An 18912-nucleotide genomic window follows, 5' to 3' on the forward strand; every position below is an offset into this window, starting at 1 on the left:
TGAGTCTTTGTAAGGCTTTCCTTTGCCCAAAGCTGACTCCGGATCGCTGAACTTTAAAAGTGAGGGTGGGAGAGATATGACATTAAAAGGGAAAGAAAGTGATCTTTCTTATTAATCTTCCTGAAACATCAAAGAATGCCCTCTTGCTGGAGCTTCTCCAGCACCTGCTGATGAATTGTGCATGAAGGTGGGCAGTTGGGAGAAGGAACACATGACTGAAGTCTGACTTAGTCTTAGCTGCTCCTTGAAAGCAACTAAACTCAGTGCTGAAAGTGTGGGCATCCGAGGGGTTTCAGAGACGAGGGCTTTCATTGGCAGACTCCTGCTCACAGGGTTATGCTATGGCAGTGGACTGAAGGTTTGCCCCCACCCCTATGTTGAGATGGAGTTTGCAGTGTGCTGAGGTGGGGCCTCTGGGAGATGGTTAGGTCCCAGGGGTAGAGCCCTCAACAGGAATGAGCCCCGAGACCTAGAGAGCTCTCTCACACTACTGTTGTGTGTAACACTCTGCAGACATCCCGTGTCTGGAAATGATTACCATTGCTTCTGAGTCACCCATTTCGTGGTGCTGTTTGCAGACTGAACCCACCAAGATATCTGTTAAGAAAAACCCCCAAAGAGCTGCAAGGATTCAACATGAGCAGCGAATTCCAATTGTCAGCAAAGTGCAGAAACTCAAAAACATCAGCAGTTATATTAACACACGCTAACCCTAAACTCCTCCTTCTCTGATTTTGTTAACTGTCAGCTTATAGCTGTGGGTCACTGACAAAGAAACACATCAAAGGGGGTTCTTTGTAGTTACAACAGTAAACACCACCAAATACATCTAGAAGTAGTGGAACTTCTTTTTCAGGGGACCCATTTGTTATGGATTAAGCACCCCACAGCTGACAGTAAGAATTGTGACACCAGCCATGACTCTTCTAAGTTTATTCACCACTTCTGCTGTTTTCTGTCATCCTTCTTGCTCTTCCGTGTGTGTGTGTGATATACATGTAGGTGCATGCATGTTGAGTGTACTGGAGGTCAGTACCAGTATCTTCCTCAACTGAGCCCCACTTTTTTTTGAGACATGGTGGCCCCCTGAACCCGAGTCTTGTCAGTTCAAGCAGGGTGGCTGTTCAGGAGCTCCAGTGAGTTACTTGTCTCTACCCACAGTGCTGGGATTGCGATTGTCCTGCAGTAGTGGGATTTTTGCATGGCTTCTGGGCTCCTTGCTCAGTAGCCAGGCACTGATTGAAGTTCGGCTCCAGTGCTGTTAGCACTCTATCCAGCTCTGTGGAGCAAAGGTGGCTGCTTGCAAGGCCTGTATATCATATAGGCCCTTTACCCGTGCAGCCATCTCCCAGGCCCTTTCTGTCACTTGCTGACTCCCCTGTCTTCTTGAGCTTTCATACTTGGAATCTGAATGCCCAGCAGCAGTTGAGGCAACAGCAGCGAAGGAGTCAAGCTCCCTTCCCCACAGGGCTTCTGTGGCCGAGGCCAGCCTATGGGCATGCATGCTCAGAACAGCATAAAGCATTTCAGATAGTAGTATATCCTTTATCAAAAGTAGTCCGAGACAGAGTGACAAGGATGGCTTTATTTGGGGACAGATATAGGATGGAGCAGCACTTTGGAGGAAGGGAATTTAAACAGAGACCTGGCTGCCTTGCTGAAGCAGGTGGCCCAGTGGAGGAGCAGGAGGGTCATGTGCTCTTACCCCTAACCAGCCACAGCTTGGATGACAGCAAGCTAATGAAGTGAGTTCCTAAGTCACGGCAGAAGTAACTCATATTGGGCCATGTTTGTGAGGCACACACAGTCATAGAGTAAGATCCAAGCAGCATCTCCTAATGTGACACACCTCAGTCACCAAGAAGAGCTCTGAGGTTTTTTTGTTTGTTTGTTTGTTCCTGTTTTTTCAAAATCATGAGCATAAGACCTGGTGGCACACAACTGAAACCACAGTACTAAGGGACCCAGTCAGGAGATCCCAGCTAGAAGCTAACCTGTGTCACACAGCTGGACCATGCCGCAAAGGAGAGATCGATTCTGGAGCTTTGTTACAATGAAATGCATTTAGTAGCACACACATGTATAGAGAGTGGCCTGCCATCTGCCAGGCGCTACACCAGGTGTGGTGAGCAAATCTGGTGTTTCCGCCATCATGAAAGTGACGTAGTGAGTTGTACTTGAACTCTCAAGTCAGCTCCATGACAACGGGGCCCAGGAGCGAGGCCGTGGGGAGTACTGCTGGACGTGCATGCTTAGATGCAGGAGCTGCTGGAGCTCTGCTGGTGGAAACACGGTTGGGTATTTTTGTAACATTTACTTGCTGTCTGCACTCGATACATGGATGTATGCGTTTATGTTTAGCAGGAGGCGACTGGGCTGAGTCGGTGAAGCTGTAGTTCCATTCCGTAGTCGCCATTTCTATGAAGGGGTTGGATTGCAGGCTGCACTTTAAAGGAAGAAATAAAGCAGACATTTGGAGACAAGACTAAGAAAAAGGAAATGAATTGGGCAAATGGTGCACAGAGAGGGAGAGAATCGAGTGAAGTGGGTAGTCACATGTTATAAGCAATAGGGGGAGCCATGGAAATCCTAGTGGCTAAAGTGCAGTGGGGTGTCTTTCCCTCCTTAGTGTATAATAGGTGTTTGAGAACTAGGATGCAGCTTCCTATGGCATTAACAGCTTCAGGTTCTTTCTGTCCATTGTTGTAGCAAACCCACATCACATAGCTACCTGGGCACCAGCACCACATCCATATTCGTGATAATAGGAAGAAAGGAGCACATCATCCTGTCCAGTGCCATCTGACATGTTCCCTTACGTACTACTCATCACCCAGTCACATGGACACTCCTAGTCACAGGGACATCAACTATGCTTACTTAGAGAGAAGGGGAGAATAAACAGACAGTAAGAAAGTCTCTACCACAGCAGGTTAGGCGTAAGAACTGCTTGTATACTAAATGGAATAAAAACTAAATTTGAATATGCAGAAAAATGTGGGCAAATACTTGAAAGTTTTCTAAGCAATTAACAAAAGGCATAATAAATGGTGTTTGGAAGTTTCAGTTTGTTAGAACTTGCGTCTAGGCCGTGAACAGGAGGGCTGTTTAGCTTAGTCACAGAACTTCGCTTTCTTATTACAGAAAACAGCTGTTTTGGGGAGATAATTCTTCCTGCTTTGTGTGGAAATGAAGGCGATGTGGGTTGTAGGGAGACTGAAGGAACAATGGTTTCTGTCTGGGCACAGGGCCTGCTCTGGGTGGGAGAGATGAGGGGACAGTCAGGTTTGAAGGCAGCACTACATCAAGGGAGGCAACAGGCTAAGCAGACGTCACACTGAAAAAGAAAGGGAGAAACTGAAAATGACTTCCACATCCCAGTTACAGGAAAGAGGTAAAGGACGGTATCATAGAGGTAAATTTCCATCCGCGGGAGTCTAAAGATGTGTCTGCCTTATTTAGTTCAGCGAGATGAGCCACTGAGAGCCTCACTAGAAAGCCTCACACTGACACAGCTGCGCTGGCTGCTTCGAGGTAAATTAGCGATGGAAAGGAGCTTGTGGGAGCAGCCTCTGCATATCACCACTTCTGGTTTCTTCTCTCTGCTCTTGGATGTTCCCCCTACGGTTTAATCTTGTCGATTGCCTGGGTGGTTTTTGTTTGGAAGGCTGTGATTTTGGAGGAAGAAATACACTGGAGGCTGATTGCTGCTGCAGAGAGCAGTTCCAACCCAGCCCCGGCTCTGCCGGGCTCCCAGGTCCTTCCTCAGAGGGGCACCAGAGCCGCTCTCTCAGAAGCATTGCCCTCCCACCCCAGCACCTCTGAGCTCTCCAGAAGGTGTTATCTTATAAGTAGTTAATGAGGATTCCCATGGGCAGTAGGAGACGCAGTGGCACTGTGTGTCTTGGAAGCACTCCTGTGCAGAAGATACTTGGTGGCTGTGGAACCAGCGAGACTGCAGATCAGCATCCTGACTCTAGAGCCTCAGCCAGCACCATCGATGTTGACACGGGGTCGGGCTTGGTTACCTCTCTGCGCTCATACAACAGCTGAGAGGGCTCACAGATACATTGGTTGCCATCGAAGCACTTGCATTGATGAGCCCTTCTATGAATCTCTTATATTTTAAAAGTAAACAAACAAACACAAACAAACAAACAAACAAAACCCCACACTATAATTCACATCCCCTGCCTTCCCAAACCAACAGTTTTTACCAAGGATATTGACTTCCAGTCTGCCTTTCTTTTTTTGTTTTGGAACAGTTACTTTGTTCCTGTAAAATGATGCAGGCTCACTGTAAAGATCTTGTCACTTCTAATCACCGCCCTAAGTAGTCAGTACTTGATGAGCACAACCCTGCATACACACACAGAAAGGCGACTGACAAGAGCTGTGCTCGGCTTGAAAGGAGTGTCCTCTTTCCCCCCTTCATGGAGGAGAGGAGCATAGCCCAGGCTAGCCTTGAATTCAATCCTCCTGTCTCAGTTTCTCAAGTTCTGAAATCACAGGTGCACACAAACTCAATGATACTACATGCTGATTTGTGGTAAGCACTTCAAACTTCTGTTCTAGCGATAATTTAGAGGCCCCCTTCTGTTGCATGACTACCAGGAGTCATAAAAAATGTGCTGAGCATTCACATCTCACAGAACCGCACGAATCCCCAAGGGCTTTCCCTTCCAGATGTTAATAATATCATTTTTAAAGAAATTATAAAGACTGAGTGGATGAATTTTTTTAAAGAAGAACTTAGAAAAAAATTTTTAAAGTTAAATGCATGAAATAAACCTTTCCATAGAGAAAACTAGGAAAGATCTACAAAAGACACACACAAAAATAAGACCTTGGTAAGACAGTAGTTGTAACATTAAAATATAAAACATATGAAACAAAAACTAATAAAAACAAAAGACAGGGGCTGGAGAGATGGCTCAGAGGTTAAGAGCACTGACTGTTCTTCCAGAGGTCCTGAGTTCAAATCCCAGGAACCACATGGTGGCTCACAACCATCTGTAATGAGATCTGATGCCCTCTCCTGGTGTCTGAAGACAATGACATAAACATACATCCTATCAGCCACAGACAATAAACATTTTTAAAATTACATGTACAGTTGTTGGCTGCATGTACCCTGTTTGTCCAATTCTCAAATGGCCAGAAGAGGTCGTCAGATTTCCTGGAACTGTTGTTACAGACAGTTGTCAGCTGCCATGAGTGCTGGGAATTGAACCCCATCCTCTGGTAGAATGCCTAGTGCTCTTAATCCCTGAGCCATCTTTTCAGCTCCAATAAACTTTTAAATCATTCACTTACTTACACTGTGTGCATGTGTGTGCGCGCACACGCACGCACAGGTGCCATAGTACATGTATAGAGGTCAGACAAAAGATAACTTTCAGGAATCCATTTTCTCCTTTCACCATGTGGGTCTCAGGAATTAAACTTCGTTGTCAGTCGTGGTGGCAAGTACCCTTATCTGCTGGGTCATCTTGATGGCCCAATTCACGTATTTTTAAAGACACCATTTGTATGTAATTTAAAAGTCAAGATTACTTAGGAACAAATCTTAGACAGGATATATGAGATCGGCACACTGTGGGTTACAATGCATAACTGAAATAGAATAAGGAAGACCTGTATAAACGAGAAAATACACCATGTTTATTAGAATCATGCAAATATGTCAGTTGTCTACAAACTGAAGAGTTGGAGAGGATTTTTCTGTCTGTAGCAGGGCTGGTTCTCCTGTGAAGGCTGTACTGTGTAGGTTTATTCCTTGCCCTCCACCCCTGGATGATATTGGTACATTCTTTACTGTCATGAGAATCAAAAAAGGTCTGCAGATAAGGCCAGATGTCCCCCGTGGCCCAAAATTGCCTCCAGCTGAGAAGTACCGATTCAGTGCAATTACAATCAACATTTCCAGAAGGATTTTTAAAACAACTTGATGGGCTGATAATAAAATGTATTTTGAAAAATCAAAAAGTCAAGAATAATACATGACCATGTGTGCACCGACACACACACACACACAAACACACACACACACACACACACACACACACACACACACACATCTATAGTAGCCCAAACAAGCTGTGATCCGTGGGATTCACATCACATCTATAATTTCAATACTTGGGAGATGGAGACATGATCTTGAGTCCCCTAGTAAGATGCTGTTTCAAAATGAAAATGGAACATTCCCAAGGAGGAGTAAGGTGAAGGGCTTCCTTCCTAAGAAGACCAGAAGCAGCATGTCTGGGGCAGGCAGGTGCAAACCGGACACAGCACTGCACCCAGAAAGCAGCCGTGCAACTGTGCACACATAAAGGACAGTGGCATCATCTCAGATTTATGGAGAAAAGATGAATTGTTCGATAAATAATAGAGCAGCCACTAAAGAAAGTGAGATTAGGTCTCTGTAGCACGCATGCACTCCCACAAAAATAATCTAGATAAATTAGGACTTAAAAATATAAAAGCAAAATTTAAGATGTTTAGAAGATTTGAGAAAATGTATTTTCTGTAATATTAGGATAGAGAAATATTCTTTTTAGACATATAACAAAATGGAAGTAGCTTCTTTTTTTAAGATTTTTATTTATTCATTTAATATATATGAGTACACTGTAGCTGTCTTCAGACACACCAGAAGAGGGGATTGGATCCCATTACAGATGGTTGTGAGCCACCATGTGGTTGCTGGGAATTGAACTCAGGACCTCTGGAAGAGCTGTCCATTCTCTTAACCACTGAGCCATCTCTCCAGCCCAGGAAGTAGCTTCTTATACCACACGAATCACTGGGAGTGAACACGGGTCTTCTGACCTTGGTGGCAGGTGCTTTAACCACTGAACTATCTTGATAGACAGAATCTATCATTTTCTCTTGTGTGGTTGTGGGGCCGAACTCTGGACCTTGTCCATGCTACTTAAGCACTAACCTCTGAACTCTGACCTCAGTCCCCCAAACAGCACCAATGTAAATGCAACAATAAAGGAGCCAGCAAGTGGGCTGCGGTGTAGCAGCTTTCTTTTGTTAGCCCAGTGCCTGCCCCCGACTCCTGCAGAGTCTCTACCTAATCTCTACCCCATGTAGGCAGAACCTGAGTATAATTATCCATAATTGCTACGTTCTCTGGTGACAGATTATTTACACAGGGCCTGATCTAATCAACTTTCTCCAACCAGTCTCAGAGGAGAAAATGAGAAGTCCCAAGTAGGAGAAAAGACAGAACACATTGCTGCTGGTCTGAAGATGGGCATGAGGAATACAAGTGACTTCTAGAAGCTTTGAGCAGGCCCCACTTACAGCCATGGAGGAAAGAAAGCCCTCAGCTGGAAGGAGCTTAATTCCACCAAAACATGAATGACCTTGGAAATAATTCTTCCTCAGTGTTCAGACAAGAATTCTGCTGAGCTGAGATCTCAATTTTGTCCTCACGAGATCAAGAAACAATTCAGTGTGAGGAAGCATCTCTCTTCATTTCCTGGTGATGCCTTTGTGTTCAAGTCTGATTGCTGTTGAGTTTTGCATTGTAGCAAAGTCAGGATCTGGTTTAATTCTTCTGCACGTGAATATCTGGTCTCCCTAACCCCACTTACAGAAGCACCCATCTGTCCCCTCCCACCGAACATTCTGGGCACCGTTGGTGCTTGGCTGACCATAAGTGTGTGGATTCATTTCTGAACAGTCTGTCCTGATCCATGGACCTATATGTCTGGTTTTGTGCCGGTACCATCTGCTCTGATCAGCTTTTGTGGATTTTTCTGCAGTAGAATTTGAGATCAAAACCCACCATATAGAAAGTAGAAAAAAATCAGAATATTATGGGGAAACTTTCTTACACGTATGGCTGGAAGGGGATCAGCATCCAGAGCATATAAAGATTTCCTACTAATCGATGGAAATAGGGGAGAGGTGGACAGAAAAATAGACAGAGAAGACAGTTTCTAGGAAAATGGGCGACATGTTGTAAGGCCAAGAAGCACCGTTTAGGATGTCAGCCTTGCAGCGTAACGATAGCAACAACAGCCATAAAAGGAAATCTTGTGAGAGGATGTCACTTATGCCAACTTCAGAACTACTAGAGCGATTCCTCTTCTGTTTCCTTCAGCTGGGCTCTTCATCCACCTGTTTCTCCATCCCCTCCTCCTCACTTCCTGCTGAGTGATGACCGTATTTGTGTATCTGCCGAGTCGTTAAGGATGGACAGTCTTTTGACATCATGATGTGGCTGTCATCCATACATGCATTGGGCCATACCCATAGCTCTTCTGGGATGCATGTGGCCCATGGGCTACAGGTCAGACATAGGTATTGAAGGTTGTGACGTCAATGGCTCTGAGGTTGGGTTCAGGAGCCATGCTGATCTTGGATATATTTCCTAAGCCCTTCCCTTGTGAATTCACCCTCCTGAAGTGGTAATGTAGACTCCTGTAAAGTTGGTGCATGGAGAAGGTGAGCTGACACAGCCACAGCACAGTAAACTTGGGCTGGGGTCTCCGTCACTCTCCGGGCCACATCTGAGACCTGCTCAGTTTCTCCACCAGGTTAAAGATTGGGCTCATTTTTTATTGAATTTTGTTCTTTACAGAACTGAAGCCATTTGTGTCTTCTATAGAGCACCCAGACTCCCACTCTGTCTCTTGTAAAGGGCCATGCCCATTCTGTCCATTTGGGATTTGTGTCCTGGGCCCCACAGGGCAGGGAGGAAAGCCTTGCACTTTAGATAATCTGTCCAACTCAGTGTGAAAGTGTTGCTCCTCCTCTCAGTGTGGCAGCACCTTCACACATCACACCCGCCCTCTCCAGGACGGACCTCGGAAGAGAACAGCACCGCCATCAGTTTCTAGTTCCAGGCACCGTGGTGCTGACAGGCTCCCAGGCGTCACATCTCCCCACAGGTTCTGGGGAAGAAAGGCATTCTGGGCCTTGCTTCTTTTCTTGACCATCATATTTTCTTTCCTTTCTTTTAACTGTTAGTTATTTATAGTTATGTCTGCTTCTATATAAAGTTTCTGTTACTTTTAAAAAATCATTTTGTCTTTAAAATAACTCATTGTTGGGTGTTGAGTTGTGAAAACCTTCTGTGCATGTGGTGTGTATGTGTATGCACATGCCTCTGTGTGTGTGTGTGTGTGTGTGTGTGTGTGTGTGTGTGTGTGTGTGTGTGTGTGTTCCCACGTGCTTCCTGAGAATTGAGTTTCTCACGTTAGGCAAGCATGAGACTCAGATCACGTGTGTTTGTGGACAAAAGGCTGAAATAAAGTTCCTTTAACCCCACTCCCTAAAGATCTGCTAGGATGACAGCGGCCCCTCCTTCTCATCACCTACCCACTTCATTTAGTTTTTTAAAAATAAAAAATCTTCCTAAATGTGCTTTCTTCTTTTTTATTCTTCTCACCCTTAAAAATTGCCTTTCCCCAGCAAACCCTAAATTTCACCTTCAAAGGAAAAGAAACATTATCTGTATCCCTGTCTCTGCTGAGAAGAATAGTCAAAGGGCAAACGAGAGGTGTGTCTGGAGCACAGCCCCCAGAATCTTCCCTACAAGGTCATGATGCTGCATTCCCTCAGCTGCTAGAAAGTTGGTGACTAAGGTGTCATCACCCCACCCCCACCCTTCTCTGGAAACCCCTTATAGCAGAAGAGAGCCTCTTTGCCTAGGGTCATGGTCCCTCCTGAGGGTGTGTGTGTGTACCCACTGATTAGCTGTGGTCTAGCTCTCTTGCCTCAGGGAAGTAACTGTGAGGAGGGTCAAGCTTGACAGCTTCCAGAAGGGTCCACCCAATCCTCTCTTGTTCAAGTCCAGTCCCACCTCCCTGCCTCTTCACAGGGACCTGTGCCTTAGATAGTGTATTCTGCGCTGTGGGGTGGGGGGGCAATAGTAGCTTTCCTTCCAGATTGAAACTAGCAGACAGTAATAACAGGTGAGTGTGAGTGGAAGAGAAAAGAGACAATGGACAGCGGCTGATGGCTGCCGAGTCCTCGTGGTGAACACCGGAGCACCTCACAGTATTCTTGAGTGATTTCTGTGAGTTTAAGATTATGATGAAAAAAAAAAGATTATGATGAAAGTGGAAGTTTTTGTTTTGCTTTTAAGAATAAAACAGAGATCAGTTGCTTGAAGCTACTCGAGTCTGGCAATGCTCCAAGGGAAGGAAATTGAGCAGAGCGCGGTGGCTCATCTGCAATCCTTACATGCAAGAGGCTGAGGCAGAAGGTTTTCTGTGAGTTTGAAGGCAGCCTGGGTCACACAGTGAAAGAAACTGGAGTCAATATTCCAAATGTGTGTGAGTCTGCAGAATTACAAAGAATACTCCATCACCAGGCAGCTGCTTTTTAATCTCCCTGCTTCTTCAGTAGTCCACTGACTGAATCCAGTCCGTCTGCCATCCCCTTCCCCTTCTCTCTTCCTTTCTATGTTCATGTGAGTGCCTCTATGCAAGTTTGGCATATGTGGAGACCAGAGGTCAATTTCGAACAGCTTTCTCAATTACTCTCTACCTTATTTTTTGAGATGTGGTTTCTCACTGAGCATAGACCATAATGGTTCAGTGAGGTTAGGTGACCAGGGAACTGCAGGGACCCTCCCATCTCTACCTCCCGAACTGTGGGATTTCTAAGTGTACACAGCTGTACCTGGCTTTTTATGTGGACCATGGCGATCCCAACACAGGTCCTCGAACACAGCAAGCACTTTACAAACGGAGCCATGTCTCTCCATCACCTGGGTGCTTCTGAGATACAATATAATTCTTTTATGAAAACTCAACAAAACAAACAACTGAGCCCAGGAAGGCTTCCAGAGCTGAACCTGAGCAACTCCTCCTGCCCCAGCCCCCCTGCTACAGGATATTCCACCATCCTGGTTCTGAAGAGTTCTTCAGAGTTAGTGATACACTCTTGCTTACAACACCACCAGAGGACCCTGCTAATCTGGTGCATGGTGAGAGCGTTTGTTAACACTAGGGGAGGAAGCACAGCGTTTTGGATGCGTGTGTTTGCAGGGCATCTCAATTCCAGAGCCACCGTTGCGCTGATAGTGTCTTGTACTCAGAGCTCCGTATCTCATCTAAGAGCCATCACGGGGCTCACCAGTTCTGCTTCGAGGTATTATCTGGTCTCTGCAGGCTCAGTGGAATCTCCGTCCCTCCAGATAGTCTCTAGGGAGCTCCACAGTGCAGTCTTCAGTGACTCCCTGGGGTCACTTCCCGTCTCCTCTTCACACTTTCCTCAGAGGATCCTCCATGGCTCATGGTCTCACAGTCTTAAAGGCCGGCTTGTAGGGATGCCAGAGGGACTTCATTCCCCCACCCCACCCCCGAGGAACTAATTCCCCCACGTCACTCCTTCTTGACTGTGGAGGCCTAGAGCACACGCTGTTTAGTCTTGAAAACTGATGAGGCACACCTCACTTCCAGTATTGTGCTCTCTGATACCAAGGGAGGAAGATCTCGAATGTCCGTAGGCTTTCTGCAGCCCGCAGATGGCTTCATAGTGTTTTAACCTTTGTGTTTCCCCCTCTTAACTGTTAACTTGATACAGCCTAGAATCACCTAGGAAGAGTCTCAGTGCGGAATTTTCTAGGTCGGGTTGGCCCATGGGCATGTCTGTGAAGGACCATCTTGATTGTTAATTAAGATGGGCAGACCAGCCCTTAATGTGGGTGGCGCCATGGCCTGGATCGGGTTCTGAGTGGAGAAAACTCTCTGCACAGGCAGAGAGACAGTAGCACAAGAGACTTCGTTTCTCTGCTCTGGATCCTGGGCCAGAATGCATCCGTGCTGCGTCTGACTCCTCTCAGAGGCTCCTCAGAAGGGGATTAATCTACCCCCATGCTGTCTGTCAAGCCCCGGCAGTGCAGAGATAATTTTGCTGCTGCATCCTGAAGGAGCAGTTGCTACAGTTTCTGATTAAACCTAAGGAAAGTAGATGGAGGACAGAAACCCTGAGTCCCCACTGTTTGCCAGGATTAATTAGAAAATCTCCAAGTCAAAATTAAGTCCATTTTAATTACCCATTTTCATGTAAGTTTACAACAAAATGAAAATCTACAAACATAGATGAAAGGGTCCCATTACTTCTTCAGGATCTGGTACCTACTGTTTTGTGCCTTCTGCCAGAAGAGATTTCTGTCCATCCTGTTTACTGGGATGTTCACCATCCATCAAAGCCCCCGGTGTTATAGTCAGTTCTTTCCCTTAAGCCTGTCTGTGAGTGGAACTTAACTTGCTGTCAGGCTGGGGACTTGTTGAAGGTGGAGCCCGTCTCACGCCGACCTATTGCTTCTAAGGCATTTTCATGTATAATTCCATGCGTCTCTGTGTGAGTTTGTGTGCACGAGGGAGAGCCAGGGGAGCTTAGAAGAGGGCATCAGATGTCCCTGGAGCTGAAGTTATACAGGCTGATTTCAGATATGTGCCACCTGATGTGGGTGCTAACACCCAAATTCAGGCCTTTTGCAGTAGCAGTGCGTGCTCTGACCACTGACCACTCCTGCCTCCTCTCATGTCTTAAGGAGCGTAAGTACCATTAGGATTGACCTGCAGTGCTTCTTCTGAGTTTCATAGGGTTCTCAACTATGGAAATTCTGTATCATTCCTTTGCCTTGGTGAGATTGGATTTGATTTCACATCTCTCACTGAGTCTTAGTGTTTGCATGTCTGAGAGTCTCTCAAAATAGCAAATACATGCAAAAATTGTGGTTTTCAGGAAGAATCTCACTGTGGAGCCCAGGCTGACTTCAAACTTAACTATTACTCTGCCTCTGCCCCCAGTGCTGGGCTTACAGACCAGCAGCCACTGCGCCAGGCTAGACTGACTTCCAGTACACAACCTATCAAAGTCGTTGGATTCATAACACAATTTTAAAAGTACTTATCACTCATAAAGAATCCAACTTAGTTGGAATCACATGCTTTTATGAGCTAAGTAAACCACTCACCCACATATGAATACCATTCACTGCTCGCTGTGAGCACCACGCAACGTTATTTTATTTCATGGTCTTTGTGCACATCAATACTTTACAAACCTGTTCACATAGCTCATAGCCAGGCCTGGGAGGTACACTGTCAGTCAGTCCTTCCACACAACGAGCCAACAATTATCTAGTGACTTACTAGAGAAATATTTCCCCTTTCTTGTCAGTTATAATGTGATGAAGTCTTTCATGCTTTTGAAAGCAAAGAGTTGAGAACACATTGTTTGGGGATAGATTTTTTTTTTTTTAAACAATCATTAGGAATAATTTACTTTCTCAGCTTCTGGGAATAATACAAAACACCCTTTATTAGAACGCATCAGCTATTAATTAGACTTGTACTCTAACCTGACATGATCAGAAATTGCAGGGCAAATGAAAATGCTAACTGCCCTATGGCTGTCAGCGTAATGTACCTTTCAGAAACTGATTTTACAGCATGTGCTTTAAGTGTTTCCAATTCTTGGTAACTGCAGACTTGGTTTACGCAGTTCTGGGAAAATCTCTACCATATAATCAGTTAGTAAATGTAGTCTTCATTGTCAAAACAGTAAATTGAATTAGATTTCAAGTGGCCTTTTCTCCATAAAATGTTCTATATATGTATTTTAATAAATATAAATATTTCTATTACCTTCACATCTCTATATCCTTTATAAATATCATAGTCCATGCACTTACTTGGGGTGTGTAAGGGCCTGTGTATTTGTGCCCCCACATGGCATGGCATGTGAATGAAGGTCAAAGAACAGCTTTGCCAGCCAAGCATTTCATGAATCCCAGTCTGGCTTCAGAATCTATATGTAGAAACTGGCTCTGAGCTCAGGATCCTCTTGCCTCTACCTCCTCAGTGCTAGGATTTCAGGCATGCACCACTGTGCTGCCACAGGACTCCTAACCCCTTTCCTCAGATGGCTGGCTCAGGCTTGTAGTCTTGTGAACTGCTGCAGTGTTAACATAAAGACCCGTCCCCACACCCCAAGGCTCTTATTACTCTGCTCTGGGGGACTGTCCCTTAGGAGTCTTATGCTCTTTGACCATAGTTGGGGATGAAAAGCTCACGGATGTGAAATGAAATTGATAACCTGGCCTGCTGCTCTGTGATGTGATACAGTATAACTGAATGTCAGGTGTCCTAGTACGTCTGTAAGTAGCTGTAAGTAGACCCATATCCACTGCTTTGCCCTCAAAAGACTACGGGTAGAACAGAAGATTGGATCTTTTCTGTCTTGACCAATAGAGGTCATTTTGAGGTGCCTTGCTTGTTTTGCTTGTTCTATTATTGATGCCTTATGTTTGGGGAAGAAGACCCATTCTCAAAATGGATACGTGATATGTCTTTGTTTTGTGCAGTGAGGGAAATTGTGAATGGCAAAGAGGAAAGAGCTGGCCAATTTCTGTCAGGCTGATAAGCTTTTGGAAGACCTGTGGATTTTGCAGATGTGGAAATTGATTTCTTAAAAAGGGTCACTGTAATCTTAGTCCCCATGGGATACTTATGCTCCCTGAAACAAGTGTGCAGACACCAATATGAAGGCAGCCATCTTACACCTCTTACTGTCCATAATCACATGCCACAACAGAGTTAGCACTAATACTTTTAGTCATGTCTTTCCTTTTAGTGCATATGAATGCTGGGTAAATGCTAGATGACTGAGCAGCATCCTGCCCAGAGGTTTACCTAGATCTGGTTCTAATACGCAGTAACTAATCCAGCAAGGCAAAGGATATTAAAGCTAAAAAATGCCAAATCCAGCAGCAATAAGCAGACATACCGGCTTATTTTCATCGGTGTGTTTTTCTTTATGTTTAAAGTTTTTGTTTTCTATTAAAGGTGTATTTGCCTCATAAATAACCTATATATTTCTGATCTAGTCATCCTATACAGAGTATATGACACTCACTTCAGTAATAAGACTCCCTAAATAATCTAATAATAATTATAGCCATCACTCTTATAATCCTAAAATTCCCTTTGAATAGTTTTCATCTTTCGCAGTTCTGTTATACATTACCATGTGCTACATTATAGCTACCACTACATTTTACACTATTTAAAAAATACTTCTAATAATAAAGCCATAGCAGAATTGCTGAGATGGGACAGGGCCATGGACATCACACTGTAGTTTTTGAACCCCCCTGGGCTTGCTAATGTTGTAAAATAGTGCACCCTCAGAGGCGGCCCTTGGTGTGTGATGTGTGTATTTAGTAGGCAGAATGAATCTTCAGAAATTGTTAAAGTTATACACAAATACAAAAGCACTAACATTTATTTATATATTGCCAAAGTAAAACTGTAGCTTTATGTTGTTAACAGAAAACACCCCCAAGGCGAGGCTGAGACTGGAGCAGTGTCAGGATGTGCCCTCGCCTGCTGGAACCTCTCTGCCCCTGTACTTCCCCTCACTGGGGATGAAGGCGTGGAAATCTACAGAGGTAGGTTCCCTTTGCTACTGTGCAGCTCCGTCGGTCGAGAGTGTCTGCAAAGCTGCCCCACTGGTCTTGGCATTTGTGTTTCATGTTATTTAGAGTTCTAAGTATCAGTAAGGTAAAATTGTGATGAGTTTCCCTTTATATTATTGTTTATGCTGTCCATTTATTTATTTGGTGGTCCTATGCATGGATCCCAGTACGCTCTACTGCTGAGCTACACGCACAGCCTTAAAAAGTCCTTATTGTGACTTCACAGGAAGTTGACAAAACAGTACAGCATCTTCACTGGACTTCTTGCTTTTGCAGTATTGACAATGCCGTGCATTTAGATAACGACAATTAACCATTTTCATCCTCCTCTCTGTCCTCCTCCCCCCTCTCCCTCCTCCCACGAAGCCCTTCTCAGCAAGTCCTGCACAAGATTAGTCCTGACAGCGCCTGTGCTTGGGAAAGTAAGTTTGACTAAGCTCAGTGTTCTCACTACAGAACACGAGAGATGGTGGGGTGAGGCCTCCTGGGTGCCTCTCCCATCCATGACAGAATGAGTAAATGAATGTAAGAAAGTTATTTAAGAAGTTGATAACTGGGTCTGCAGCTAAGTGGTGGGGAGTGCTTTATGTTCTTGAGGCCCTGGATCCAATCTACAGCACCACACATAGACACATGAGAGGGTGAAATACCTCCCAAAATATTACCCAGTCTCATATGTAATTAGATAAAACACGATTTTTGTGCCTTTCACACTGGTGAAAAAAAATGTTAATTTCGACTACCCTGTATTTGCACTGAGAGGAAGCCCTTCCCCCCAGTGCTGCTGGCTACAAGCAGGTACAGTATCTAAGGGTACAATTTGACACTGTTCAAACTCAAGACAAGCCCGTGTGAGTGCTCAGAGATGCCACTGTGAACACACAGCTTGAAAAGCTGGCTTCCTGAAGTTTTCATTGCAAAGGTTGTAATAGATAGAAACAAGAAAAATTCTGAAATGATTACCAAAAAAAAAAAAAAAAAAAAAAAAAAAAGACCAAGTTGGTGTACATGTCAGGAATACAGCTCAGCTCTGTCCTGAGAGAAGCATGTTTGCAATGAATACTTCAGTGAATGGAGTCATTGTGGGGACAGCACACAGTGAATTATTATGTAGAAAGATGACCAGGATAAGTTCCTACTCCTGAGGCGTGTGTGTGTGTGTGTGTGTGTGTGTGTGTGTGTATGTATGTGTGTGTGTGTGGTGATTCCATTTCATTTTTTAAAAATGTGTTCACAAAGAAAATTTCTCCCAAAATTTATAAAACAGAGTACTAGTTGTCCCCCAAAGAGGAGCTCCACGCTTGTGGAGAAGTGAGCAGAAAGACGCTTCTTTGCTCTTTATTTGTGTTGGTGTTTTGCAGTGAGTATTTTACAATCTATAAAATAATAAAAGTATAGATAAAGACACTGAAGTGGCTTTTGAGCAGACGCAGTGACAGCGGAGACAAACATGGCACCCTAAGAGAATCAGCAGGAGCAGAATTTTCACTTCTCCAGCAACTCTGATGAGGTCAAATTTTTGCAGATAGGACATATTGCACCGAAATAAAGCAAAAGGCAAAATTTGTATATTCTTCATTTTGCAAAATCCTAAATGGAAGCAGCAGAACACAGAATTTATCATCCATCACTATTGATTTAGCAACTCACAAAGACATCGAAGGTTTTGGTCAGCCTTAATTTTGTGTGAGCCACTTCACAACATTCCCATCAGTTGCTATGGAAACAGCTGCGACCAAAAGGAAAAAAAAATTCACAACCTTGTTTTCTTCATTTTCTTAGTGGGTAGGAAAAGGGAATTACTGTTTGTTTGTTTTTGAGGTAGTAAAAGTTCCTAATAACCTTATTACCCAACTTAATGATTAAAAACTCTGGTCAGTATGAAGAAAGAAAATGGACCAGTGTCGATCATAAACATAAAAGGTTTCCTTAGTTTTGAAAATAATACTCTAGTGAGCCCTGCTCTACTTTTGAAAGCTCTGTTCTGCTAAGAATTTTATTTGTGAAGCTAGAGAGATGGCTCAGTCGGTGAGAGCACTTGCTGTGCAGGCATGAGTTCAGATCCTGAGTACCCACATAAGAAGGAAGCAGTGCTGGAAGGAAGGGGAGAGGGGGAGGGGGAGGGGGAGAGACAGGAGCATTATCAGCAAGCACAGTGAGCTCAAGGTCCAGTGAGAGCCCTTGTCTCAAGAGGTAAGGCATAGCGTAAAAGAAGAGCTCCCTAACCATCCTCCAGTCTTCAGATGCTTGTGTGTGGGCACATGCTCTCTCTCACACACACACATATGAAACTCCGTGGAGTTCAATGTGTAGAAGTATACATTTCTTTTTATGGTTAAATGGCCTTCCACTGTCTTCACCCATTCTCCTCTCAAAGCTTATGTTCAGGTTTTGTCAATCATGAATAAAACTGCCATGAACATTTCTGTGGTGGACTAAGCCAGACTCAGATATATGTGTGTGGAATTTGTCATTGAGAACAGGGAAAGCTTTGTCTCTTTATAAAACACAATTCCTGAAATAAAGAATGAAGTGAATGTACTTGTATTCAACTGGGGCTTTGCTTCTGCAATGAGATTTTTGCTCTGAGATGATGATGAGTTTAATGTGTGCAGAATTCAACAGGTAACCATGGATACCCTGTTTGCGTTATCTTTGATACCGTTAGCATGGAAGAAAGGACGTGCAGATAAACACACAACAGAGGAGACTGTTAAAGGCTTGAGTTGGTAGCATGACTGTCTAAGCTTATGGGAAAAAAAGCTAAAGAAAAAAAAGCATTTGATAATTTCACTTGATAGAGCAATGCATTTGATATAGTCCAGCACCTATTTATTGAAAAACTCAGCAAACTGGAAATCATACGGTAGGCAGACAGTATGAATAGGCATTTCAGCAAATATGGATAGTAGAGAACTGCTGGGAGAGATGGCCAGTGCTGTCAGCTTGAGGAACACACAGTGCAATATCAGAATGGCCGAAACAGAAATGGTGACAACGCCATATGCTAATGAGGATGTGGAGGAGTCAGACAACTCCTGTTTTTCTGGTAAGAATTTCAAAAGGTAAAGTCATTCTAGAAAACAACTTGGCTGTGTCTTATTGAACATGTGGGCTGGAAAGAAGGCATGTGCTTTAGTACTTCCTTTAAGTACTTAGCTCTTGCAGAGTACCCAGGTGTGGTTCTCAGCACCCACATGGCAGCTCATAACCACCTATAACTCCAGTTCCAAGGGATTCTGTACCCTCTTCTGGCCATTATGGGCACCAGGGATATTCCTGGTACATAGAAATGTATGCAGGCAAAACAGTCATACACAGTAAACATTAAAAAGAAGAAGAACCGAATGTGAGCCTCTGGCGGACATGTTTGGTTAATCCCAGTACTCAGGAGGTAGAGACAGGTAAATCTCCGTGAGTTCTAGGCCAGCCAGGGCTGCATAGTGAGACTC

General features: G+C 44.3%; 1 protein-coding gene across 1 annotated transcript in view; it reads left to right on the forward strand.

Annotated features, from left to right (window-relative positions):
• The window catches only part of ENTHD1 (ENTH domain containing 1), a gene marked incomplete at both ends in the record, with an annotated part of 97437 nt that overhangs the window by 25153 nt on the left and 53372 nt on the right, over positions 1–18912 (forward strand). Inside the window, one exon of the mRNA XM_080939074.1 lies at positions 15315–15433. Coding sequence (XP_080795200.1) covers positions 15315–15433 — 119 coding nt within the window. The remainder of the gene's footprint in view (positions 1–15314; positions 15434–18912) is intronic.

This window comes from Micromys minutus, assembly GCF_963924665.1.
Source record: "Micromys minutus genome assembly, chromosome: 27".
NCBI lineage: Eukaryota > Metazoa > Chordata > Mammalia > Rodentia > Muridae > Micromys > Micromys minutus.